Source organism: Lissotriton vulgaris, chromosome 9, assembly GCF_964263255.1.
Source record: "Lissotriton vulgaris chromosome 9, aLisVul1.2, whole genome shotgun sequence".
Lineage (NCBI taxonomy): Eukaryota > Metazoa > Chordata > Amphibia > Caudata > Salamandridae > Lissotriton > Lissotriton vulgaris.
Window position 1 is genome coordinate 615,846,045 of NC_141697.1, and position 27,095 is coordinate 615,873,139.

Here is a 27,095-nt window from a genome sequence, read left to right on the forward strand (position 1 = left end):
AATCCCTCGGCCAACTCCAACGACATCACCCCCTCTCAAGCCCTCTGCGACTCCCTGGCTTTATTCTTCCACAACAAAATTGCAGACATCCACAACAGCTTCGACAACCAACCCGGAGACCAACCCACCCAACCATATGCTGAACATTCTCCCCCCTTAAACACCCTTAACGACTGGAACCCAATCTCCACTGAGGACACCATCCGCCTGATGAATTCCATCCACTCAGGATCCCCCACAGACCCATGTCCTCACCACATCTTCAACAAAGCAGACTCCGTCATAGCACCGCACCTCCGAGACGTCATCAACTGCTCCTTCAACTCCGCCACCTTCCCGGAAAGCTGGAAACACGCTGAACTCACCGCCCTTCTGAAAAAACCCACAGCGGACCCCACCGAACTCAAAAATTACCGCCCCATATCGCTCCTTCCTTTCCCGGCCAAAGTCATCGAGAAAGCTGTCAACAACCAGCTCGCCGCCTTCCTCGAAGCCAACAAATCCCTCGACTCCTCACAATCTGACTTCCGAGCAAAACACAGCACTGAGACCGCCCTCATCGCAGCAACAGACGACATTCGAACTCTACTGGACAATGGAGACACAGTCGCCCTCATCCTCCTCGACCTCTCTGCAGCCTTCGACACAGTCTGCCACAGCACCCTCTTACAACGCCTCAGAAACATCGGAATACAAGGAAAAGCTCTTGAATGGATCACCTCGTTCCTCACCGGAAGAACCCAGAGAGTCCGCCTTCCACCATTCAAGTCCGAGGCCACTGAAGTCATCTGCGGCGTACCACAAGGATCCTCACTCAGTCCCACCCTCTTCAACGTATACATGAGCCCCCTCGCGGCCATCGCTCGCCAACACAACCTCAACATCATCTCTTACGCGGATGACACTCAACTGATCCTTTCTCTCACCAATGACCCCAGCACCGCCAAAACTAACCTACATGAAGGAATGAAAGAAGTTGCCGAATGGATGAAACACAGCCGTCTGAAACTGAACTCAGATAAAACAGAAGTCCTCATCTTAGGTACATCCCCCTCTGCATGGGACGACTCTTGGTGGCCGGAAGCCCTTGGAAAAGCACCCATCCCGACAGACCACGCACGGAACCTAGGCGTTATCCTGGATTCTTCACTTTCAATGAACAGACAAGTCAGCGCCGTATCCTCATCCTGCTTCAACATTCTTCGCATGCTCAAAAAAACATTTCGCTGGATCCCCACCGAAACCAGAAAAACAGTCACCCATGCTCTGGTCACGAGCCGACTGGACTACGGAAACACCCTCTACACAGGTACTACCGCTAAACTCCAGAAGAAACTCCAACGAATCCAAAACGCCTCAGCCAGGAACATATTAGACATCCCGCGTAACGAACACATCTCTGGTCACCTGAAAGACCTCAACTGGCGACCCGTCAATAAGAGGATCACTTTCCGACTGCTAACCCACGCACACAAATCACTCTACGACATCGGACCAGAATGCCTCAACTCACGTCTGTCCTTCTACACCCCCTCCCGCCAACTACGTTCTTCCAGCCAAACCCTCGCCACCGTACCTCGCATCAACAAGACCACCATGGGAGGCAGATCCTTCTCATACCTGGCAGCTAAAACATGGAACTCACTCCCCACTTACCTTCGCCTTACCCAGAACCACCTAGCATGCAGAAAGCAACTTAAAACGTGGATATTTGACAAGTAATCCTCCTCCCCTCCCTTAGCGCCTTGAGACCCTCTGGGTATGTAGTGCGCTATATAAATTCTTTGACTTGACTTGACTTGACTGTTTAACCCCACCCCTAATCCCGTTGTTGTTGCTTGCCCCCATCCCTCCTGGTATCTTTTCCTCCCCGCTTTCGTTGTTGCTTGTAAATATTGTTGGCTCCCAGTTCACTAGTCCTCAATGTTTCTGCGTGACCTCCAGAAATATTGCAGTGTGGCGGCATTACTTTTATTTTTGTTTCACACCACCCGCCCGCCACCCCCCAGAAAAAAATCCCCCTATTGCTGTGCATATTAAGTGATGGAGCCTAAAATAAACAATACACCTTAAAGTTTTATGTTTTTGAGCTGAACCAAATTGGAGAGAGCATCTGGTTTGCTTATGCCCATCATTCATGGTTTTGTTGTTTCCAGCACCCCTTTTTCTCGCCCGCCTCCACCATCACTCCAGCCGTTGTTGGTGTTGCTTGCCCTTCCTTCGGTTGCCCAGTCCACCAAGCCATAACAAAAAAGTGCTATGACGAGGACACTGCAGGCTGTGTCATAGCGTCCCCCCCCCCTCCACCCTCCTTGTTGCCTTACCAAAGTTATTGACCATGTTACTTGCACCCACCTACCCATGTTTCCAGGATTATAGAGCTTGTTTTTTGCATTGAGCCACGCTGCTGTACAACATGGCTAAAATACTGACAAAGCCAATACAAAGCCAGTAGGTCTCGCACAGGTAAGACCTTTTGGCTTTGCCAGTGCTTGCTTTATATGTACTTTTTATTTTTTGGGAGTGCCTCGCAGACACACTCATTCCTGGATAATGCACTTTCACACACTCTATATTTTTTTTAGTTAACCAGTCCAAAATGGGCATCTGTCAGCCTGGAATGGTAAAATAAAGTTTTAAAAAATGGCTGCTGCAGCGTCGTGATGCATACTTACACCTGCACATTGATATATGTGCTCACTGAAGTCATCAGGCTAGGGGCAGTGATTTTGGCTTTTTTGCCACTAATGTTCAGCATCAGGCAACAAGCCGTTTTTTGGCAGAAGCCTACCAGCAGCACAGCTGTCTGGTTTGTAAAGTCGTCTTGGGAACATTCGGAAAGTTTCCCTGGGAATTAATTCCCCTCATTGCTTACCATTGACTTTGTGGTTTGTGGCTCACATTTGCTTGCTTTCCATTTGCTGGTTTTCATTTGTTTTAGGCTGTCCTGTATGTCTTTGTCCCTCCCGTGGAGCAAAGCATGTTTACTGTATTCTTCCACAGGTGCTCACTTTCTGTAAATAGGCCTTTAAATTTTGTTCTTATCTTACCACATTTGCTGTGCATTCAAATGACGGGCTCTGTCTTCCGAGGGAGCTTGGTGTTCACTTTTCTGAGGATTTATGTGACAATCATGCTTGCTACTGGGGTATGATGAAGGGAGGCTACATGATGTTATTTTTTCCTAGCACACAACAAAATGTCAATGTCTGTAAATAAACTGTACAAATATTTCAGAATATATCAGAATTAAGTAAGCACTAATGAAGCACATTTTTTGTAATTCTGAAGTGTAGTGAAACAAATATTTTAATACAAACAAAACAAATGAATGCACTAGACGATGCCATTTCCACACATTATTGTTAGTGCGCTGTATAGGTTTATCAGTAAAACTGCATATCTTTGCAAATGTAATGGTTATTTCAATTGAAAATGTGTTATCTGTAATGGCAGTGCCCTACCACACCATGCATACTGCACTCTACTCCCATCTACGCCATATCACTCCGCTCTATGCCACTCCATGCCACTCAACTCCACAGCACTCTACGTCACTCCAGGACACTCCACGCCACACCAGGACACTCCACAACACTTTATACTATTCCACTCTACTCTACGGCACTCTGCTCCACTCCATTCTATGTTATTCTAAGCCCCTTCACCCTAGTCAACCCTACTCCACAACACTCCACTTCAAGCCACTCTATGAAACGCACTCTCTGATACTCTACTCTACTCCATTTCATTCTACTCCACCATACGAAACTACTCCACTTCACTCTACAAATCTCTAGGCCACTCTACGCCACTCTATGCCACTCCATCCTACGACACTCCCCTCTATGACACTCCACGATCCTCTACACCACCTCCACCCTACGCTATGCCACTTCACTGTACAACATTCCATTCTGTGCCACTCCACCCCACCCTATGGCACACCACTCTATTCTACTCCACTCCACTCTAATCCAATCTACTCTACTCCACTCTACAACACTTTACTCCACTTCCCTCCATTCTACAAAATTCTACTCCACTGCATGCTCCTCCACTCTACCACACTCTACTCCACTCTATGTCTCTCCCCTCTATGCCTCTCCACTCTACACCAGTCTACATCATTCCACTCTACTCCATTTTACTCATCTCTACTGCACGACCCTTGGTGTCACTCTGCTACACTATAAGCCACTCCACAATACTCTACACAACTCTATGCCACTCCACACCACTCTTCCTTACGCCATTAACTTTTAGCCATGCTGAACATCAGCCACGCTGATGTACAACATGGCTAAAACACATTGGCAAAGACAATAGCTCTTGCATAGGCGAGACCTATTGGTTTTGCCAACGCTTGTTTTTCTTTTGTTGATGCTGTTCTGCATCAATAACAACTATAGGCAAAGTCAAAAGATGGGCTAATACCTTTCAAAGGCAATACCTATTGCTTTGCTAATGCTTATTTCTGCTCATTCAAGGAAGTGCCCTGATGTGATTTAGTACACAGACATGCACCATTCCAATTTATACATTCAGAGCATATAGATGAGCACAACAGGAAATAAATTATTGTGATAAAAACTGACCTTCCGAAAAACAGTGTATATAGCGCCCCTATTTCTGTAACCCATAAATACTACCTTGTAAGAAATAAAGTAACATTTTGGATCAAGTAGTGAAGAGCCATACGTACACTTAACATAAACCAAAAGAAAAAACAAACATACTGCACGTGGTGGGAAACCTTTCTATGAGGGCCACAACGAACATAGAACCTGATGAAAAAAATGTTTGTCACTACGAGTTTCCAGTTTGGGATTTTTATTGTCTGGTACAGTGTATCACCACTCCTCAGTTAGGGAGAAAACATGTTACGATTACAAAATAAACAAAGGGAACGAGTTTCCCATATAAGTGAATTTATTTATGAAATTATTGTCCTGGAACATTTTTTGCCTGTTCTTTATTAATAAAAAATATGATTTTCGGCTTTGGTTTCCTCAAAATATGGTGGCACGTTTTCATCATTTTAAAGTTGTGACACGATGATGACATCCTATTTGCATTAAGGGCTGACAACTAGAAACCGCAGATGTATTTTTTTTCTTGGCTTCACTCAAAACGGTGATATTGTTTTTTATGAAAAACAAGTATAAAAAGATGTGTTCTGCAAATGCGTGCAAGGGGTCTAACACAGTTTGGATGGTGAATTTCTCTTCACCCTTGCAACATATTTACCATCCCTGGTAAGGCATATTTGGATGTTCTACCAAGGTTTCTCAGCCAGAGCAGCCAAATCAGTAGTTGGGAGAGTTCAGTCCAACTGGAGGAGAAAATTCTGTCAAAATATTTACGAATGCCAATCACTGCTGGAGGATCGTCTGCCAGCGAAATGTGACCACTGGGATTATAATCCCTATTTAGAGATGTTTTGTCAGTATCCACACACTGATGTCTCCAACATGGTTGCTTGGGTGCGAAGGGGGTCTTAGAATTTTAAGGACACTGTGCTTCCCATCAAATAAAAGTCCACCCACCCTGCATGACAGAATTTGGCGAGGTGAGTGAGCCGGACATGGTGGTAGGTCGGGAACTTTATTTGCAAGTCGATCAGCCAACATGTTGACTGATTTCTTCATGCATATTTCAAAACAGACATCAGAGTCCCCATTTGCCAAACTCAAAATCGAAAAAATATGTTCTGTTTATTAAATCGGTTATTTTTGGGGAGCATTTCCCTTATTAACCCCCCTGAGGCAGTCCAATATGTTTTTTCAAAACCTTAGTTTACACCACTCAAGCTAAATTTAAATTAGCTTTAAATCAGCACTTTTCAGAAGGAATGTCAAAATGATGTCCTAAACATCCAGCAGAGGTGGTTTGTTGATTCCCTTTGTGGGTGGGCGAGCCGTGGAAGACTCTAGCCTGGCTCTAGGCCACAATATAATAAAAGGGGACAGAGGCGAGCCAGGCTGCTATCTTCTCTCACCCTCATTTGTGCAGTTTTGCAACACAAAATTAAACAAGGATCATCCGATAATTTGGAGGACAGCTGCTGCAACACAGTATAAAGATGGATATAATACAAAAAATGCATATTTCTCCTACCACTGAGCTTGTAGTTTTGTTTTTAAGTCTTCTATTAAGTGATTTATATGGCGTGTCTTCAATTGCTTTACTAGTGCTCTGGTTCTTCAGACCAAGCCAGAAATCTGTTTTTTTTTTTTTTCCGAACTCTCTGAGTCTGGTGGCTCGCCCCTCTATAATTATCTCCTTACGCACCTAACATGGAGGGTCAGTATTTTTAGTAAGGCATGCACATTAAAATGACCCTTTATGGACTGGATCCAAAAGGAAAAATACAATCCTTCCCAACACTCGCTGTCAAACTCAGGACTTGTCTTTAGAGTGCCTTGGTACAGATTAGAAGAAAAACACTGTGAAGTCTGCTATGTCTGCCAGGCATAAGCTTGTTCCACCCTGTCAAATGTCAACCCACTTGTAATGTATGAGGGTGACTGCAAGGGCCTAATGTGGTGGGGCAGGGAATAGAAGTGAGACTAGTATTCATTTTTCCCGCTGTGCTTAATGTTGCTGTAACTAAACCTAGTAAATCACCCCAATATTTAAGAATGAGGCAGCAGGGCACTCTGATCCTTTAACTCTAACACGCCAATAGGGAATTCATTTGTGTTCCCACAGTAATACTCCAAGCCTGTATTATCGATTTCACTGATATTGGATATACTAAGTATGTCATTCCTGCACCAGCAATTCTGGGAGCATTGAGTTGCCCCCCTTGCATTCCATTCTATTCAGCTGTAAGTCCATCTTAGTTTTCTGGGACATATTCGTGCAATAACTAAGTACAGATGTGTTCACCTTTTTCCCAATACTTCAAGATAAGGCTTTTTAAGAAGGTAGGTGACCTGTCAGCTCCCTTCCCTTTTAATTCTAGTACCCTGGCACATCATTCCACTGGTCAGATTAAAACCAACAATGATTGGAGTCTTAAGTGAACTATTTCCATATAAATACTAGGGACAGGATCGTTGTACGATGGCCCACAAGAAGAGTGAAGAGCCTATGAAGAGCTCCTTCCTCTTTGTCTGACACATTGGAAAATTAGCTCTAAGAAGAGAATTGTGTCATTCATAATCGGGGGAGGGGGGTGGGGGGGTCTGAGAAGCAGTCATCCCACCTTTATCTACTGGGAGAGAAGGAGGTCAGTGAACTCAACTTGCAAACTGTCAAATAAATTGAATACCATGAGTCTAAAATGTGGGGACATCTGTCAACCCTGATCTAGAGGGCCAGATAGCAGGTCAGTGTCTGTCTACATTCAGAACGTGGATCCTGTGTTCAGAAAGCAGGGTTATTAAATGTACACATTTTTACACAAAGATCAGTATACTGCGATGTAATCCATTGCCATCAGATCCTTTTGTGCAATTTAAAGGTTCAGCTGCTGTACAGTAATTGTGATTGTGTACAAGCCTGGAAAAGATTTGCACCCACTGCATTAAGTTGCCGTAATATTTGACCATAAGCTACACGAATTCAAGATAGCGCCTGAAGCAGACTTAAACCCCCAAACAGTGCTGTTACCACACTGAATGCCAACACAAGTAAATTATGGGGCCCTTCAGGGTAAGGATATTTAAACTAGGGGGGGCCTTCCGAAAGTTCTGCACCTGTCCATTAGCATAGTTGAGGTGCCATCGGCCCTAATGCAAGCCAGAGAAATTGCCCCACATCCCTGGCGTAGGAGTAAAAACAAATTAACTATATTGGAGGTCCAGTGGGCCCTTTGTACCTCTTGGGCCCTGATGTCAACTAGGCTTCATGGACGTTTGGCAGTAGTGACTGCTATGATTTGATTTCAATTTGTAAAGCGCAACAATTACCCAAATACATCAGGGCACTGTAAATGACAGTCCGGAGAAACCCTGCTTTGCCTATAGACGTTCAGGGGGAATAGTCCATAGTGAATACAGCCAGGTCTTGAGTGCTTTCCTGAAAGGCATTAGCCAAGGGATAGCCCTTAGGCTTTGCGGGAGGGAGTTCCAGATTCTACTTGCCGCAGTTGAGAATGGGGTAAGTAGACTTTGACCGTCCAAGGTGACCTGATCTTTGACCCTGTAGGCCTCAATCTGTGGGTTCAAACTGCCAAAGCAGGATAGCCAGTATTTATTTCAGAATATTTTTCCATGCACCACCTCAATTTGGGAAGCGACTCAAACTTAAACAGCAGCAGCATTGTAACGGACCAGCACTTTACAGTCCAAGCCACTGTGACACCATCATTCTCTTTACAACGGTTTTTGTAATTAAAAAACAAGTGACAGCAGTAAGGAGGGTAAGAAAAGGTCTGCCTGTTTGTCAGACTATGTGGATACACCTTCCTCTCTAGCCACAACTCCTGCCTGCCCACTAAGGCTTTATTTGCCAGTAAATGCGAACAGGGAGGCATTATTGCTTGGTCCACCGCTGTCTGGGAATCCTATTTTACGGCATAAAAAACGGTTTTGTATCTGAAGAATCACTTTTCTCAGTTATAATTTATTTTAGAAAATATACTTTCTGCCAAAAAAATTAACTGTTCGAGTAGCAAGTTATAACCAAAGTAAACTAGATCGCTCTGGTATTTCGCTTCTCTCGCTTTCTCGCTCCGCATAAGTTAGACTAGTAGACTTCGGTTAAAGTCGTACGCCATCTTCAGTTTCTTCTTGCCGCTGGACTGCATCCAGTGCTGGAAGAAGGTCTGCAGGTGATGGGACGGGCTGAATCCGTTCACTGGGATCGAGGTATCTGTCACCTGAAGACGAAGAACACAAGTGGCTGTTAGCTGTTGGGCATCAAAAGTTTTGATGATAACAATTATGCAGTAAAAGTTTGGCCGAGGTGGAATCCACTGGACCAGGATTAGATGATCAAGACACCTGGGAGCATATTTATCATTATATTATGCAACGCAGCAGGCCACCTTGCTGTGCTGCGTGATAGGGAAAGGGCAGGAATGCGCTGTACTTGTTGTAAGGCGCATAGCTGCCTTTTCCCATCACTGGTGCACAATGTGTTCCCTGGCGCCAATGCAGCCACTCTTGCACCATGGTGCAAGGGTGCTTGCGTTGTTAGAAGACTCGTTTTTGTGCAGGAGCGAGCACCTTCCTGCACAAAACCAATCACCTGAGGCATTTTCCTCGTTCTATGTGTGGTGCAGAACGCAGCATACATGGAAAGAGGAAAAAACAAGGAGGACAGCGTAGCTGTTTTGACACATTGCCAGGTCTACCACTTATAGTAAATCTAGGAATGCGTCAAAATCCATAGGTTTTGTGTGGAAACACCCACAGACCACCCATGGAAAGCATCCCTGGTACAAGGTAAAGAAACACAGTGATTTGTGCTGCGTTACTCTGGATTTATCAGCCACTCAGGGCCACACAAAGTAGCCTTGGGTGGCTTGATAAATCGCACCTCAAGGGTTGTGTTGCTTTTGTACCCCGCTGTGTGGTGAAAAAGCGAGACGACCCTTGATGAATATGGCTGCTGACTCATAGGAAAACTGGAAGATTCCATCACTTTTTTGAAGAATGAATTGGTGAGTTAGCAAGTTTGGTGCAGCAGCTTTCTGTGCACAAATCACTCTCTAAAGAAGCTGAAATACAACATATATTGAGAGGACGCAACCAGTAACTGTGGTACTGTGTAATAATGTAATAATCCTATTGTTATGCATGGCTCTCATAGAGAGCCTCTATCGTTTATTTCAGTTTCTGCAGTCATAACTCTATGCTATGACAACCAGTTTTGTTATCAACTGTTGTGATGTCATAGCAAGGAGTTATGATTTTCAGAAACTGAAATAAATGATAGAGACTCTCTATGAGAGCCATACATAACAAAACTAGTTACCAACTGATGTGATATCATAAAGACCTTCCATGCCAAGTGACAGGGTTCTCTGAGAGCCTGTCAGTGCAGCTCCACTTGTCTGCTTTAATTGAAAGCAGAAAGCACAACTGAAGGAGGGGGAAGGAAGGCAGCGAGGAGACAGCATGTTATGTATAGCTCTGCCGTTATCCTCTGACAGTACTTGAAGGCGTGACAGATGATTTTGGGGGCCATCCATAACATAAAATTATAGATGGGTTAAAATGTAATTACCGGGATTTTTTTTAACTCTGGATTTCTGAGTGACATCATAGACAACTCGAGCTTCACTCTCGTTATCCATTTGAGGCCACTCAGAATCCCCATAATTCACTGTTACCTATCTATAAATCGTTATGTTATGCATGGCTTCCATTGGAAACCTCTATCATGCACACCAGATTCAAACTCTGGTAATTCACTGCTATGGCGTAGCAACAGAGGAGAGGTGTGGTACAGCGGCCAGGGCATCTGACTTTGAAGCACAGCCCTCACGGTTCAAACCGTGGCTCCGACGGCAGATCAGCCCAGCACCATATGACTCTGGGCAATAGCTCACTTAATTTCCATGTTGGCCCCAGTGCCTTGAGACCCGTAAGGGTGAGTAGTTTGTGCTTTACAAATACCGGATTTACGATTTTAGGAGTTAATAACAAAACTCATTACTACATTCCAGGACAGGCTTTCAGGGCTTCTAGTCTGCTTTGACTGAAAGCATATGGACAGCTGCAGGAGTTGGAAGTAACATCACAAACTGACAGTGGAGGGAGGGCCATGCCTGGTTCGAATCCCCAGCTACACTATATGTACAACACAAAACCACACAGGGGGTCTAGATGCCAGATAGTCTGACAGGACTGTCAAAATGGACTAACACGGTCACGGGGGTACATAAGTCACCCAAGGACAGCTTCTAGGATAAGGGTGAACCACCACCTGCGGTGAAAAACAACACACACTATAAAGACACCAAAACCTTATCAGAAAGTGGTTAACAAAATCCACGCCATCAGGTAGAGGGTTAACATCAAACAGTCTCGATGATCAGTCATATCATCTGGCCCACCCAGGTTTTATTCCATTGCCGAACAACATCCCCTAATTAAAAACCAGAACAGTGCAAAGAGAGAACAGAGGCCCTGATGAAAGCCATGGGACAGGTTGCCCACTAGGCAGAAACATGTCGGCCCCTCTTTAGACAGATATTTGTTGCTGTCTCTCTTTGCACTGTTCTGGTTTTTAATCAGGGGATGTTGTTCGGCAAAGGAATAAAATTGATGTATTGAGGACACGTCATCCTATTTTAACTCACCAATTTTTGTTTGTTGCACTGTAATTTCACTACACACCATCAAAGATCAGCTATAAGACAGTTTCCCATATGGATTGGTGGACCAAATCCAAGACCAACTAATACCGGTGTGGCGTCTGTATCCCAATGATCAGGGGATGAGCCAACTCACACCTGGGTGGGCCAGATGATATGACTGATCATCGAGTCTGTTTGATGGTAACCCTCTACCTGATAGCGTGGATTTTGTTAACCACTTTCTGATAAGGTTTTGGTGTTTTTATAGTGTGTGTTGTTTTTCACCGCAGGTGGTGGTTCACCCTTATCCTAGAGGCTGTCCTTGGGTGACTTATGTACCCCCGTGACCCTGTTAGTCCATTTTGACAGTCCGGAGTTGGAAGTAAGGCAGGGATGGTGGTGGGGGGTTTGTTAAGGATGGCAGGTAAGTCGGATTTGAGGAGGGGAGAACAAATTGGTGTGACTCTGGGATTGATGATCACTAAAAGTAATACATGCCGCGATTGGGGACCTGAGGCAACGACATCTCTAAAAGACTGGGAAAGAGATATGGACTGGTGTATGGTAGCCGAAAAGACTATCTACGAAAACAGAGGCTGTCTCCAAAAGTGGGAAAGGGTATGGAATAAATGGAATGAATACAGAGGCTTCCTCTGTAGTCCCCCGGTGGCCCAAGTGAGAAACTCTATATCTGATGATGAAGAGGAGTAGAGGAGAGTACAAGAGGGAGGGTAATGAACAGACAGTGTACAAAATGGAATATGAAATGATCATGCCTTGTTGTAAGATGGCCTTGATACATAATGGTGTAATACAACTTATTGTGTAATGTACTATATTACATGTCCTTGCTCAATAAAAAGAAGTTAAAAAAAAAAAGGATGGCAAGTAAGGTGTTTTTTCACAGGGGGGAGAGGTTAATCTACGTATGGCTCTCCCATTACTCCTTCACCTCAGCCTAGCAGTTATAAGCAGGGGCAGAGTTTTTTAGGGATCATACATAACATTAAATTATAGGTGGGTAACTGTGAGTTACAGGATGTTTTTTAACCCCAGGGTTCTGAGTGAAATCACAAACAACTCAAGCTTCCCTCTCATTGTCTATTTGATGTTATTTAGAAACCCCTCGGTGAAAAACATCCCAGTAACTCACAGTTACCCACCTATAATTCTAGCTGTTAAGGGAAACAATTGGCATGAATACTAGATAAAAAATTTGGTTACTCACTACTTTGAGATCCAGCAATGAAAAATCAAAGTTTTACGCTACTGTGATGTCACTCTGGGAAGATTTATCAGAGACCCGAGTGAAGCAGTGGATTGGCAGTCGGCCCCTCTCTCTGGTTTCTGCATACACAAGAAAGGCCAGAGAATATTGGTGGTACTCTTGTTTTGTCAACCACAGTTTTCCCTGTCAACTATATGGCAAACCATAGCAAGTCAATGGGAGAATTCAATCAGTGCTTACTGTGCATTGGGACTCAATGATGAGACTCAAGAAGGCTAATAATGGCCTGGGTTGCTTGTGTACCCATCTACAGGGGACATGACCAAGCAGTTGAGGTTACACTTTTCCTATTGGATCAGGACAACTTCTGCTTTGTTTATGACTGGTGTCTCTATAGTTTGGTATAATGGGCACAAAAATTATGAACTGAATAATTAACTGTGGCTGAAATTAAAGCAAATATTCCATGAATATCTTTTTTTTGCTTTTTTACGTGAGACAATCCTAGTGCAACAGGTATGTGGATATGTTGGTTCTGTGCTCACTGCCCATAGGCCTCTTTCTGCACTTCACTGAGAAGTGGCAAAACCAAGTCCAATATGCTTATTGCTGTTTCTCTGGAGTGGCACAGTGGGCAAAAAATGATGGACTGGAATGTGGCCCAAGTAAATATCAGTGTGTGAGGTTAATTCAAGCATAACATCCTTTTTAGGTCTCGCCTAGCCCAGCGCGCATGCGCTGCTATAGGAGAGGGCCGCTTGGAATCAATTTAGAATTCCAAGAGACTTCTCCGTGTGGGTCGGCCTCCTATCATACATCCCATTGGCCTTTGTGTGTGGCTTTCAATAATGAAAGCACTGCAAATGGCCAAAGACGGGTGCATGTCCCGCCTTTTCTCGAAACTTTCCCTCCCATGGCCTAGGGGTCTCGGGAGCGAGCAGCGGCGCTCATTGTGCCATCTGCATTCCTCCCTGATCGTTATCTTGGCTTCCTCCCGCGCCCATTTGCAGAGCAGACAATTAGCGCCTCGTCACTCGAAGGCTCCTCTGGTGTTGCTATCTTTTGATCTTCGGGTATGCAACCTGATCCTTTCTGCTCCTTCCATGCTATTTTGGTATTTACTGTTGACCTAAAGATGGCTTGTTTTGGTTAGATCCTGTGTTTGTGTAGCTGTGCTTCCGAGCCCTCGAGGCGCTGTGAATAGACGGGATCCCAAGCCTATAGGAGAATGCAAAAAATGTGCTAGGTCTCAGTAATGGTGGTGTCGGCTAGGCCCGGAGCTCCTGTACCCTATTCACCCCAGCTTTAAAAGACTGATGGAATGCAGTAAAGAGAAAAACATTTTCTATTTGTGATTAGCCAGCACGGGGTGCCTGGCTTCAGAGCTGTGGGGCTGGGAAGTCTGTTGACAGAATCTAAAGTCCCTTTCCCTGCTTCATATGGGATGTCTGCCCCCACCCAGCTACCCCCCATCGTTCAGCTGTGCCTTGGCAGGTGTGAAGTAAATCCGGCTTAGCACCCCTTGCGATGACTGACAGCCTTTGAAAGCAAAGCTAGGGGTGTTATTCAGGCACCGATGCTTGCATCTCAGCTTAGCGCCTATCACACTCATAACTGATTCTAGACGCTACATAAGTCTGGGACCCTCCAATAATTGACTGTTTCTGCAGAGAAGCTGCAGACCCTGCTCAGAGCTCTGTATTACCAGAAGGGTCGGTGCTGCAGCTGACGCGCGCTCCATGTGCCGGGTGTACACGTTCACGAGTCCCGTCGGAGGCCCAGGGGTGAAGTGATGCTGTAACTGGCCCTGTTCGCACTCACTTCTCGCCGCAATAAACTGGCCGCACTTGTGAGCCGTCCCTGTGCGAGGATTTATGTCCTGGCAGCTGCACGTGGCCTCACTCGTGAGGCTCACACTGAGCATGTGTGAGCAAATACTTCACAGCGCACTAAAGGCCAACTGTTGGGTTTGCCGTACTTCAGTTTACGTTTCTGTGTTCATTTTAGCTTTACACCGCCATTAATGCTGGACTAAGCCTGTTTCTAAGCGCTCCCACGATAAGAAGATGTTCGAAGAGAAGCACAAAGAGTTAAACTGAGGTGCTCATGTTCACACAATTTGCAGATGTGGGGTTGGATAGATTACAACTCTGGTTTTTGAGCTGATAGACCTTGTCTACCCTTCACTTGTGCAGTGGTGCACCTGTGTAGCCTGATTACACCAATGAGTCAGAGTGCAGGCAGTAAACGGTAAAACTGTGTAAAAAACGAACGGATATGGTTAAGAGTGCACCAGACACCGACTCGACGAACCCATTCTACCAAGCTTCGGTCTGCGCCACAAAATTATGTTATTTGAGGCCTCAGCCTGATTTTTAGTCTGCTTGACAAGGGGCGGCCAGGGAACTTACTGGAAATGCATTTGTTTGCCCCCTATCTTGCCGTGTGATTGACTGGGATAACAGGATCCCACTTTGGGCAGTAATTCCTCCCCTCACCCCCCGGAAGCAGCAGTGTATTTCCAGTGCAGGCTCTCTCGCAGCAAACTTTCTAACAGACATGCAGCTGTCTCACACTTATCTACAAAGGAGGTGGTTTGACCATTTAACTGGCCCCTGAAGACATTGACCTGCTCATTAGGCAGTGACAGAAGAAATGACATTTTCATTGCTGGCTATCAAGCAAACAAAAGGATGTTATAATTCTTAGCTGTTATGGTTTCCAGTTCTGATAAAAAAAAATCTCATTGGGGTCTTTTGCACGTGTGGCTCGTGCGTTTTCTGCTGAACCCCTCATTTCCAGATCATCACGTAGTTGTCTCTCATTCCCCCAAAGTAAAACACCGAGGCCTAGACATCGATATCGAAGCCAGACAACAAAAGAAAAGAATATCCAGTTGGTTCCACATAGCCATCATCACTACTTACGGGAACACGTTCTAAGATGACGGTTCACCAATGATAGGTCAGTATCCATCACCTGCAGCATAGACTCGCGTCCAGGTACATCTTCGTGCCACCAAAATAGAAGGCAGACCTGGAAAGCTCGGGACAGGGGACACGTAGCTTCACATTTTCTCAAATGAACGAATGACAATAGCTACCCCAAACAAGCATTGGCATAGCCAACAGGTCTCGCCTTTGGGACCTTATAAGTGTTTAGCCATGCAACAGTTGATTTTGTTGCACTAAGGATATTGTGATGCATAACTAAGTACTTATAAGGTCCCAAAAGTGAGACCTATTGGCTATGCCAATGATTGTTTTATATGGTGCCCACAACTAAATGAACTGTTGCTCAATACAGGAATAACACATGAATAATAGTAGAATTATTTCCAGTTTAACCTTACCTATTTCAACAACTTTAGAAAATTAAAGGCTGAGTCCGCCTTGCCCAGTTCTTGCCCAAACTCAAAACTTTCATGGACTCGAAGCCATTGGCTATATGATTTGTGTACATTATGCAAGTGAGGTAAACTAAAGGCCTTCCCCTCTTCTTTTAAAACCCCACCCATCCACGATCAGTATCTTCAAGGCAAGATAATGCAGTAGTCTTAAAGTGCCACCTAAAAAGGGTCAAAATTACAACAAAATAACCGAAAACGTCCTTTATATCAGTGTAATGACACCACTTCGGGCGGTAAAATGCTGTTTTGCCTTAAGAGCTGAAAATCCTTGCACCGTTCCTTACTCCACTCATCATCTGCAACACATAAAGGTGAGATGTCCCTCGATAACGGTGGGTTGGAGGGCAGCAGCAGTCATTGTTTGTTAGATGCACCATGAACTGCATAGCCAGAGGCAGTCTGTAGCTTTGTGTGGCAAATCATATGTCCGTCTTCCATTCTGACAACGGTAAGTTAGTACCTTAGATCTGGACACAGTAACACTTGTTATTTACAGCACGTCGAAACAGCAGAACAGTGCACTATATAATAAAGAATTTGTTACTTTATTTGCTTTCGATTGGCTCCCATAAATATCCTGCTAAGAGCTGTCAATTTCCGTATTATCTGAATAAACCTCTTCTGTATGAATCTCATAAACTTGTTTCTATGAGCAGCATTCCATTTGTGTGGATGAATAGCTTCTGAGAGGACCGCATAAATATATTCCTAGGAATGGTCTAGTTCCCTATTTTCTATTAAATCCCATCTGGTCCGGGGAGTGGCCAAGATGGTGGCGGAGTAGGAGCTCCCCTCCTCTGCTCCACGCCCGGTCGCCTCAAAACACCTGTGTCTTCCTCATATCTAGGCAGCAAGCAGGAATCAGTCGTAGGCCCTCGAGGCCCTTACAAACATATCCAGAAGGTCTAATATACGCATCAGAGGGGTGTCTTGTGGGGCAGAGAAGGGGAACATCCAGGACTATTTGAAAAGACTGTTTCATCATGTACTCCCTAGCCTGGCTGTAGAGGGAAACCAACTGGGCCGGAGGCCAGACATATTGACCTGTGTGCATCACTTCTGCCAGAAGCTCCTCAGGACTTGTCGCCTGTCACGCTTCAAAGATGAAGGCAACTCAAACCAGTCACCACCTTCCTGCAGGGCAAAGAAGTGAAATACTGGCGAGCCCACTATTTCCACTAGCTCTTCAATCGAAATAGGGAGGCATTCACCACCCGCACCCTCTTGGAGGTAGCATCGATATAGGAACTACTGGACATGGCAGAAACAGCATCCCCGTGGGGTCTTGCCTGGGGAGGTAGGGGGCGACCGATCCCTGTGGCGGCCTGGTAGGTGGTCATTGTTACCTTCACAAGGCCCTCGTCAAAGCCCTCCATGGAGGAAATCTTGTGCAAGAGGAAGTGAGTTTTTGACAAACTGCAGATGAGGATCCTGAGACTATAGGCTGATAGGCCCAACTCTGTCAGTGGCTGCGGGGACGCCATCCTTACTGGCTGCCTTGGACTTCTACAGAGATTGTGAGAAACCACAGTTAGGGGGCCGGTGACACACATCCATACAGGTAGTGGGGCGGCCGGGATGGAAAGAGGGGCATGGCTAATGTTGATATTGGTAAGACTGTTAATGGACACAATGGGCTGGTACTTTGGTGCAGTTTTCCATTCGGAAACTCCAGTTGAGGGGGAGGTGTCAAAGTTGCTGTTATTTTTGTTACAGGTTTGGTGGGAGCGGAGGGAACCTTCTGGCACATAGTACAATCCTTAACAACCTCCATGTACTATAAACAGTAGGACCCGAGGGAAGACGAACAGCCCCACACATATGTCCGCAACCTTAAAGTGAGTTTGAGATTGCCGGATAGTGAAGTTCCTTAGTTTCAATGTCTAGGATTCAACGCCCCTGCCAAATGCATTTCAGTGCTCTCTATGCTTAGAGAAATGGATTGCAACATGTGTTGGTTGCATGAGGCCCATCTCGTGAAGGACTGGCAATGCATACAATACAACTGGTTTACCAAGCAGTTCTTATCATGGGGCCCCAACATCAGAGGTGGAGGAGCTGTATTATTAGCCAATAAATCCAAGGGTAAAGTCCTCTGCATCTTTGCTGAAATGCAAGGCAGAATGTTGGCTGTGTGGATTGAGCTACAGACACACATCTTCACAGTAGGCAACATATACGCCCTTAACGATAATGAGGAGAGGTTCCTCCAGGATATATCCTTACAAATCATGGAATTCCTTCACGCAGAGATTCTGATTGGAGAGAACTTTAATACGGCAATGGATTTGAACTTGTACTGCTCAGCCCTGGGGTATCTGACGGGACTTGACACTCTGCTAGTAGAAAATACACATTCTATTTGGCCTCCAACCAGACATATGCCAGATCAGACTCATTTCTGGACATGTCACATACCTTAGCGAAAATACTTCATAGAGATATCTCAGCCTCTACCCTCTCTGCCACTTGCTTGTGGTGCTCTCGCTCCTGGAACTTCACGAGTTTCCCTGACTGAGAATCTGGAGATTAAATGTCAATCTTTTGAAGCATGCGGGAAAAATCTAGTCTGTCTGCTGAAGGATTGCTACACTCCTGCAAGATAATGAGGGAACGGTCGCTCAGATAGCTACTTTGTGGGATGCCCTTAAAAAGTTTTAAGGGAGAATTTATCTCTAGAGTGACCCAGTGTAATGCAGACCGGAGGAGCAACAGGAACTGAAGGACAGAGTGCATGATTTGGAGTGACAACACAAAACTGAGGGGTTGAGAAAAATCTGGTGCCAACTCACACTGGCCTGACAGGAACTTACAGCACTGACATGGATTGAGCCAAGTATGCACTACTGCTAATTCGGCAACAATACCCTAAAGAGGGAAATAATGCGGGTAAATTACTTACTTGCAAACTCCAAGCAAAGCAACAGAGTGTATTGCGCACATTGCCAATGACCGGGGGAGATAGTACAATTGCTGATACCTTTCGCCAATTTTACTCCCACTTACAATCTTCGTACTTTCTCTCAGATTCTGCCATAACTATCTATCTCAATGCAGTAAGGTACTGAAACGCACCACAGAATAGGCTGATAGACTGGACAAAGCCATTACAGTGGAGGAGGTGATAATCTGGCATCGCCAAACTACACAACAGTTATGCCACTGGGCTTCACAGCTACACTGCAGCCTTTTATAAACTGTTTTGTCCTCAGTTGGCCCCTTCATTGGCAAAGCTGTATAACTCATTCACGGATATGGGATACTCACCCTCAGGATGCAAAAGCTAATTTCTGGGTCATCCATAAACCAGAGAATGATCCCACTAAATGTGCCTCATGCCGCCCTATATCCCTCCTTGATACAGATGCAAACATTTTCACTGGCATGTTGGCTAGAAGACTGGCCTGCCTCATGCAGGGCTTGGTAGAGTCCTATCACAACCAACACAAAATGCAATCTACATTACCCGGGCCCAGACTTTCTTACTGCCAACAGGCACCAAGAAAGCTTTTGATAGGGTGCACTGGCCCTTTCCCTGTGAGATTTTGTGCATATCAAGAATAGGCCCCAAGTTATGATGAAGGGGGCTGTGTGGTACTCCAACCCGGTATCGAGTGTAAGGGCCAATGCCATATTTATGATACATTTGGGATACGTAGGGGGATGCATCAGGGTTGTCCCTTGTTTCCACTGCCTTTTCTCTGTATATAGAGCTACTCGCCTATGCCTTAAGAACAAACCCACAGATCAAGGGGCAATGCGGCATAGGCAGGCGGAAAACAAAATAGCCCTTTATGATGATGATGTCCTCCTAATGCTCACAAAACCAGCCTACCTTAGAAACTCTAGCGCACAGAAGTGCTGATTTTGCGTGTGCTTGGCGGTGGCGAAGAGATGTAACCACGGTTCTCTTTATGGAGGCGCCATTCATGATCTGCAAGGCATCGAAGGCTGAATTCATCGGCTCTGGCATTTAGAGAACCCACCAGATGCTGAACCACCAGGAAAATGCGGATGTCCACGACCTGACCCTTTCTACTTGTTGCAATACCACCTTGCGGTACTGTTGTCTGTGAACACCTGAACTAGCCTTCACTTCATTGAAGAAAGAAAGGCTTTTAATGCCAGGCGAGTTGCTCTAAACTCCAACAAACTGACGCAAAGTTGAGACTCCACCAGAGACCAGAGTCCTCTGATCTCCACTTCTCCTAGATGGTCGCCCCAACCCAGAAGTGACGCATTGGTCACAAACTGTGAGCTCTGCGTGGGAAAGGAGCAGGGTCTGTCACTGACGCAATCCTGGTCTGTGAGCCACCACTACAGAGTTTTTACAGTCCCCCTCAATATCTGGACTAGGTTGAGATTCCCCTGTTGCTCTGCCCACTGACTCTTCAAATCCCACAGCAGAGCCGGCATATGCTAATGGGAATGTTTTACCAACAGGATGCAGGTGATAAAGTACAGCAGCCTCACAGTCAGTTTCACAAAAATCCTGGATAAAAGCTAAAATATCGGAATCATTGCCCAAATATCCTGGACTTGCTCTTCCCGGAGGATAAACAGAAACTGCATTGTAACCAGAACAGGTACGATAAAAGGTAGCATCTGAGACTGAGGCAAGTCTGACTTCAGCACATTTATAGTGAACCCCAGTGAATGCAGGAGGTTCATAATAGGCTGGAGGAGGAAAATGACTACCTGGGCCAATCCCACTGTCTGTGGACAGGCAGAACGGAGATATGTAAGTAAGCATCCTGCATTTCCAATGGTATCATCCAGTCTCCAGAGTCAAGGGAAGATAAGACCTGAACCAAGGTGAGCAGCTTGAATTTTTCCTTCTTCAGGAGATAGTTGAGAAGGCATAGTTCTAATATGGGATGGACCCTCTATCCTTCTTCAGCACCATAAAGTTGCAGGAATAACAACCATGACCTATTTCTGATGCGAGTACCCTCGATGGCTACCTCCCTGAGGTTGAGCTCAAACAAACTATTGTTCCGTAAGTCACTCAAAATGTGGTTATTCCAGAATAGCCCCCTCTGATTCCTTGTAGAGTTGCCTAACACTATCAGCGCTGGGATGCCTGAGGGTAGCTATGCACCATATACGTGCGAATAGAATAGAATAGAATAGAGTAGGATAGAGTGGCCTTTAGCCATGGCTTAATTTCCATGCCCTCCCTGATGACTACTATGATCCGCAACCCCAAATTATTCCCAGCAAACAGGGGTAACAAGTACATGACTTGGCAGCTAGCGCATTGTAAGCAAAGTGCCAATTGTTATGACCAGGATGGGGTACAGTCTTTCAACCAATTAAAAGAGAACTATGGTATAGCATAAACGGAAGGAGTGTACTATCTGCAAATATGACACTGGGTGACGCATCCATTTGTCAAACTACACGCCTACTGCCCCTTGAGACCCTTTGAAACGTAGCTTATTAAATCGAATGACACACACCTAGTCTTGAATATTTATAAAATTCTCTAGAAAGCCATTGCCTTACCATGGATTTCAGCACAAAAGAAGTGGGAGGCAGAGTTGGAACGCACAGTACACTCCTGGTCATCTAATAATTCCTCTGCATGCTGGAGGTGTGGGTTGACAGGTACTTACATACCTTCTGTGGCACTGCCCCAACCTACAACGCTACTACAAAGACTTTCCACACAACATCAATGAGATATTCATCACTAACATCCCTCTATCACTAGCCTACACCCTCATAGGCCTTTCCAACGCACTCACATACCCTCCGGACTCTCCACGGCGGAAGGCCATCACACAAGCCTTATGCGCACCCAAAAAGATAATAATAGCACTGCAGGGAAAGGACACAGGCCCATGCACCATACTCCGATCAGAGTGAGATGCATGGCTCCATAGGCTGTGGGACCTCCTAGGAATGGAGAGAATCTCTGCTAGCTTAGAGGAGAGGTAAGTGCAATTTGAGAGGACATTGGGGCCATGTATTACTTTTCAGTTACAGAAATGGAGGCAACTCACCTGCCACAATTGCTATAACTCACACAATCAGCCACTACAGTCCTACAGTCCATCCAGCCGCACACCCAATATATATAAACTTCTTATGGGGTAACCCAGTATCCCTCAGAACCTGGGCAATACAATATTGATATCAACAATGGTTCTGTCGGGTATGAAACTGATTGCTTCAAAGCCTGCACATATCTTTCAACATGTATTGAGACATAATTATATTATTTATTATTATTATTATTATTATTTTTTTTTTTGTAAGACGTTTATTAGTATTCAATAGAGCAGTACATATAGCGAAGCCTACAACCCTGTGGGCCGGCTGCAACATTACGATGTATCGTGAGGGTAAGGGAGCATAGAGAAAGGTGCACCGTTCCATTGATTGTACCCTCAGTGAGTGAGACTTTAATTACATTTTTCGTATCACGTGTGCTCATTATTCAGTTATGTCTGCAAGTGACGTCTTATTTTTTAATTTTTTTTATAAGTAAACAGTTTAACTCTGCAAACAATACAGATCAGTTCTCATCGGTGTGTCCCAATCTTTAGCTGTGCTATCGCGTATCTTTCCGGCATCCACGACACTGAAACCCACAGAACGGAGCGTCAGTCCTTGGGGGCGCGGCAATGGAGTAGGGGTTAGCAGTGCATGTGCGCACTCTGCCTTTGTCGTGGTGTACGACAGCCATTGAGAGCGGTAGGGCCCCACGGGCTGTCGACGGAGTGTGTGATGCGCCTGACGGATGAATGGTATAGCCATGCTGTGTTTTTGGGAGACGCCACCCGCGTCCGGTCCCGTGGCCGGACATGTGTCCAGGTACATCTTCCGGGTGTGGCGTGTAAGGAAGTCATGGCTATATTTGGGAAACAAGAGTCCGAAACAATAAACATGGGGATATGTGTGGGATGGGGAGCGGGAGGGGAGAGTGTACCTGCGGGGGCGATGCCACAGAGAGGAGCCGGAAGTATGTTTCAGTCCGTCGTGGATTAGTGAGTCTTCGTGTGGGTGGCCGTCCGTGCCCACAGCCAGCATGTCGGACGTATGGTGCAGCCGCTGCTCAGGGCTTCCGGGGGGGGAGGCGGGCTTCCTACAGGCCGCAGGCGCCACATCTCCATCGCTCCCGGCGGGCGGGTGTCGTGAGGGGGGGATACAACCTGCGTCCTTGTCTTCGCCACTGTTACCCCAGCAGTGCTATCTCATTTGTAGCGGTCTCTATGTGAGCCCTCTGGCCGCGCCCTCCCCCTGGAAGGACCTCAGGATGTCGTCCCAGAGTTGTGCTATCGGGAACTGCCTTAAGCCCGCCATCTTCTCCCGGTGTAGTGCCGTGCTTTCTGCTCTAGCCCAGTTGGTGAAGGATGCATACCAGTATTTGGGGATTGGCGGTTCTCTCCGTTTCCAGTGTTTGGTGAGCAGCCATTTGGCTGTGATGAGGCCTAGATCCCAGAACCTAGCTTGTGTCTTATTGAGTTTGGTTCTTTTGTACAGCCCAAGTATACAAGCCTCCCACATGTGCGGCAACACATCTGGGACAGGCGGCAGTGTTGGTCATGAAGTATCTTTTGATTCTGTCTGGTGATAAATATGCCTGGTGCAGTATGTATAGCTGAATGGTCCGGAAGCGGGAGTTACGTGGGATATTCACGGGGCTGGCCAGAACCAAGTTCCATTCCTTATCCGTCTAATCCCTCCCTCGGTGGGCCGCCCATTTGTCTCTAATCGATTGTGTGGGTCTTTGTGTGTGCATGAGGAGGGCCTGCACCAGCCAGCGAATGATGTGGGAGCCATTGCCCATGACATGCAGGTACTGCATTAGGTGGTGAATCGGTGGCTCATCCTGGATATCTCCCCAGGACTCCGTGTATGCCCACAGTATAGACGCGTGGAGCAGGAATTGCCCCGCCGGCAGACCCGTGCTCTCCGACAGTTCCGCAAATGGGAGCATGGCCCCATCCGCATAGAGGTCGCCCATGGTCTCCACCGCAGCCGCAGTCCAGCTCTCCAGAATAGGTGGTGTCACCGTTCCACCCCTCCGGGGGGTGCCCATCAGGGGGAGTGCAGGGGCATATGGCTGACCGCCTGGGTCAGTTTTAGGCTACGGATGAAGCATTTACGGGCCATAGCCACGTGCAGGGGTAGAGGGCGGGGTCCCTTGGTCAGGGGATGAAACAAGGCGCAGACCTGCGTGTGGGTCCATTGGTAGTCAGCAGTAGCCGTGTCGTCAAGATGCGAGCCACTAAGCCAGTGTGTCACTCATTGCAGCTGCGCGGCCAGGTAGTACAGCTCCATATTAGGGACTGCCAGCCCTCCCTCAGCAGTCGGGGAGTACAGTTTCGCCAGGGCCACGCGGGGGCGCCCGGCGTTCCAGATCAGGCTGCGGAGCATTGATTCCAGGTCCCGGAATATCTTAGTGGGGACATACAGTGGGATGTTTGCAAAGTGATATAGAAGCCTGGGCAGAGCTATCATTTTAGATAGTGCGATCCTGCTGGGCACATTCAGTGGCAGAGTCTTCCAGAAGGCCATCTGGGCCCGCAACGAGGAGATAGCGCGCACCAGGTTGCCCTCCAGTATGTTTTGCGTGTCCCTGTATATATACATTCCGAGGTACTTAAAAGTGGTGGGATACCATGTGAGTCGAGCGCCTCCGAAGTGCACATCACATTCCCCAGGTCCGGATTGAACGAATACACTCCGGACTTAGTCCAATTGACCTTAAGACCCGATACTTCTTCGAATGTCTGGGAAAATGTCTGACAGTGCGCCCGGTACTGCGGTAAGGTCCCGCACATACAGCAGCAGGTCGTCCGCGTAAAGTGAAACTGTGTGTATCCCGTCAGCCAGCGGGATCCCCCATCCTGCTCCCCTGTCCCGCAACAGTGCCGCCAGGGGCTCAATGGCCAGGGAGAAGAGAAGGGGTGACAGGGGGCAGCCCTGACGGGTGCCTCTGCGTACCCGCACCGCCTCTGAGAGCAGCCTGCCCGTCCTCACTCGGACACTGGGCCGCTGGTAAAGTAGTCCGACCATGTCCCCGAAAGCATCGCCCACGCCAAATCTGTCCAGCACCGCCCCCAGATAGGGCCACTCCACGGAGTCAAAAGCCTTCTCAAGGTCTAAAACTAGACACCCCGATCTTGGCCAATGCAACGTGGCGGCTTCCTGAACTTGGAAGAGGCGGCGTATGTTACGGGAAGTGCTCCTTGCTGGCATAAAACCATTCTGGTCATCATGTACTAATTTTGGGACCTCTAAGCCTAAGCGTTGGGCCAGCAAGGAGGTGAAAATGTTATAGTCAGTGTTCAACATGGCTAATAGGACCCCATGCATGTTTCATCCCTGCCGGGCTTCAAAAGCGAGACCAGACTGGCTTCATGAAGCGTGTCCGGGAGCGCCGAGTCCTCGATCGCGGCGTTATAAACCTTGAGCAACTCCGGGATCAGTGTGTCTGAACATGCTTTAAAAAATTCGGCAGGTAAGCCATCCGGGCCAGGGGATTTGCCATTGGATAGGGCAAAAATAGCCTCTTGCATTTCCTCCTGGGTGAATGGTGTTCCCAGGTCCCCCTGTTGCGCGCTCGTAAGGGAAGGCAGTTGTATATCTGCAAGGTAATCTGCAATGGACGCCGAGGAGACCCTCAACTGGGACTTATACAGGGCCTGGTAGTGTCTCACAAAGGCTTGGTGTATCTTACTCTGTGTGTACACTATCTCTCCTTTGACTGTTCGGATGGCGGACACCGGCTCCGTGCGGTTCTCTTGCCTGACTAGCCAGGCCAGCAACCTCCCGGGCTTGTCGCTGTGTTGGTGTACGCGCGCAGAGTGGGCCGCATAATTGATGTGTCTCAGTCGTTCCAGTAATGCCGCATGTTCCGCTCGGGCCTCGTTTAATTGGTCACCCGTCCCAGCCACCACTTCCTGCTCCCGGCGGAGCAGGTCCGCCTCCACCCTGCGTAGATCAGCTTCTAGTGTTTTCTGCATACACCCCTGCGTGCCCAGACAGTGTCCCCCTATCACCACCTTGAAGGCGTCCCATTCGACCCGTGGGGAGGACGCTGTGCCCGAATTGTCTGTGAAGTATTGTGCTACGCAAGCCTGCAGGGAGTCTAGAAGGGGGGCATCCAGCAGTAGGGCAGGTTGTAAACGCCATGTGGGGATGGGCAGATGTGGGCGTTCCCAAGCCATTCGCAGCGTGTGTGGATTATGATTCGAGTGCGTTCGGCCAAGGTATTGAGAGTCTGTGATGTGTGGCAGTAGTTCTGATGACACCATGTACCTGTCGAGGCGGACGTGTAGCGCGTGCGCCGCTGAGTAATAAGAGTATATTTTGGTGTTATGGTTGTGTGCGCGCCATGCATCTTTTAAATCCCACTGTGCCGCCCACTGTGTGAGTGCTCTCATGGCTCCTAGAGATGTTGCATCCGGCCTGGGTGGGGCCGAGCGGTCCAACATGGGATCCAGCACCGTGTTGTAATCCCCGCCCAGTATCCAGGGGACACCGTGCCAGGGCGCCAGCTTCTCCGAAATGCGCGCCAAAAAGCCCCCCGGTCCGTGTTCGGAGAGTAAACGGACGCCAGAACTACTGGTTGCCCATCCATGCGGCCCTTCACCAACACGTACCTCCCCTCTGGGTCTGTGAGGACTTCTAACATTGTGAAGCGGGTGCCCGGTTTCACCCACAGTAGCGCTCCACGGGAAAACGAGGAGCACTCTGTGGCATACAGTTGTCCCCTCCATCTACGACGCAGCGCAGCCACCTCCGCCCCACACAAATGTGTTTCCTGCAGGAGTGCAATGTGCACCTGCTGCCTTTTCAAGTAGGAATATATTTGATAACGGCGTGCTGGTGTGTGCATACCTCTGATATTCCAGGTGCATATCGTTATCGCAGACATTCTAACAGTGTGAACTCCCCCCCACCATATTCACGAACAGCAGCCCCACGAAGGTCCATTGCATCCCTTTTTCCAGCTCTCCCACAACCACCCCCCTCAGTACACTCAGGAATGTTCAGGAAGACATTAGGGAGGGGAAAAACAAAGAACAACAATAACCAGCTGTGGGTGAACCCCACTAAAATACCAAAAAGGCAGTGGCGAAACGGGCCACCGTCCATACTCTCGATCGAGAGGGACAACCTTTCAAGTCTAGGGGGTAACGTGTGCTAAGCACAGTCTCGGCAGTGCAGATGTTCAGTCGAGA

General features: G+C 47.1%; 1 protein-coding gene across 1 annotated transcript in view; it reads right to left on the minus strand.

Annotated features, from left to right (window-relative positions):
* Positions 1–4,813: 4,813 nt before the first annotated feature.
* LOC147691962 (uncharacterized) overlaps positions 4,814–27,095 on the minus strand; it is a 262,624-nt gene continuing 240,342 nt past the window's right edge. The window contains exon 6 of the mRNA XM_086938248.1: positions 4,814–8,830. Within this exon, the coding sequence (XP_086794374.1) occupies positions 8,693–8,830 (138 nt within the window). The 3' untranslated portion in view covers positions 4,814–8,692. The remainder of the gene's footprint in view (positions 8,831–27,095) is intronic.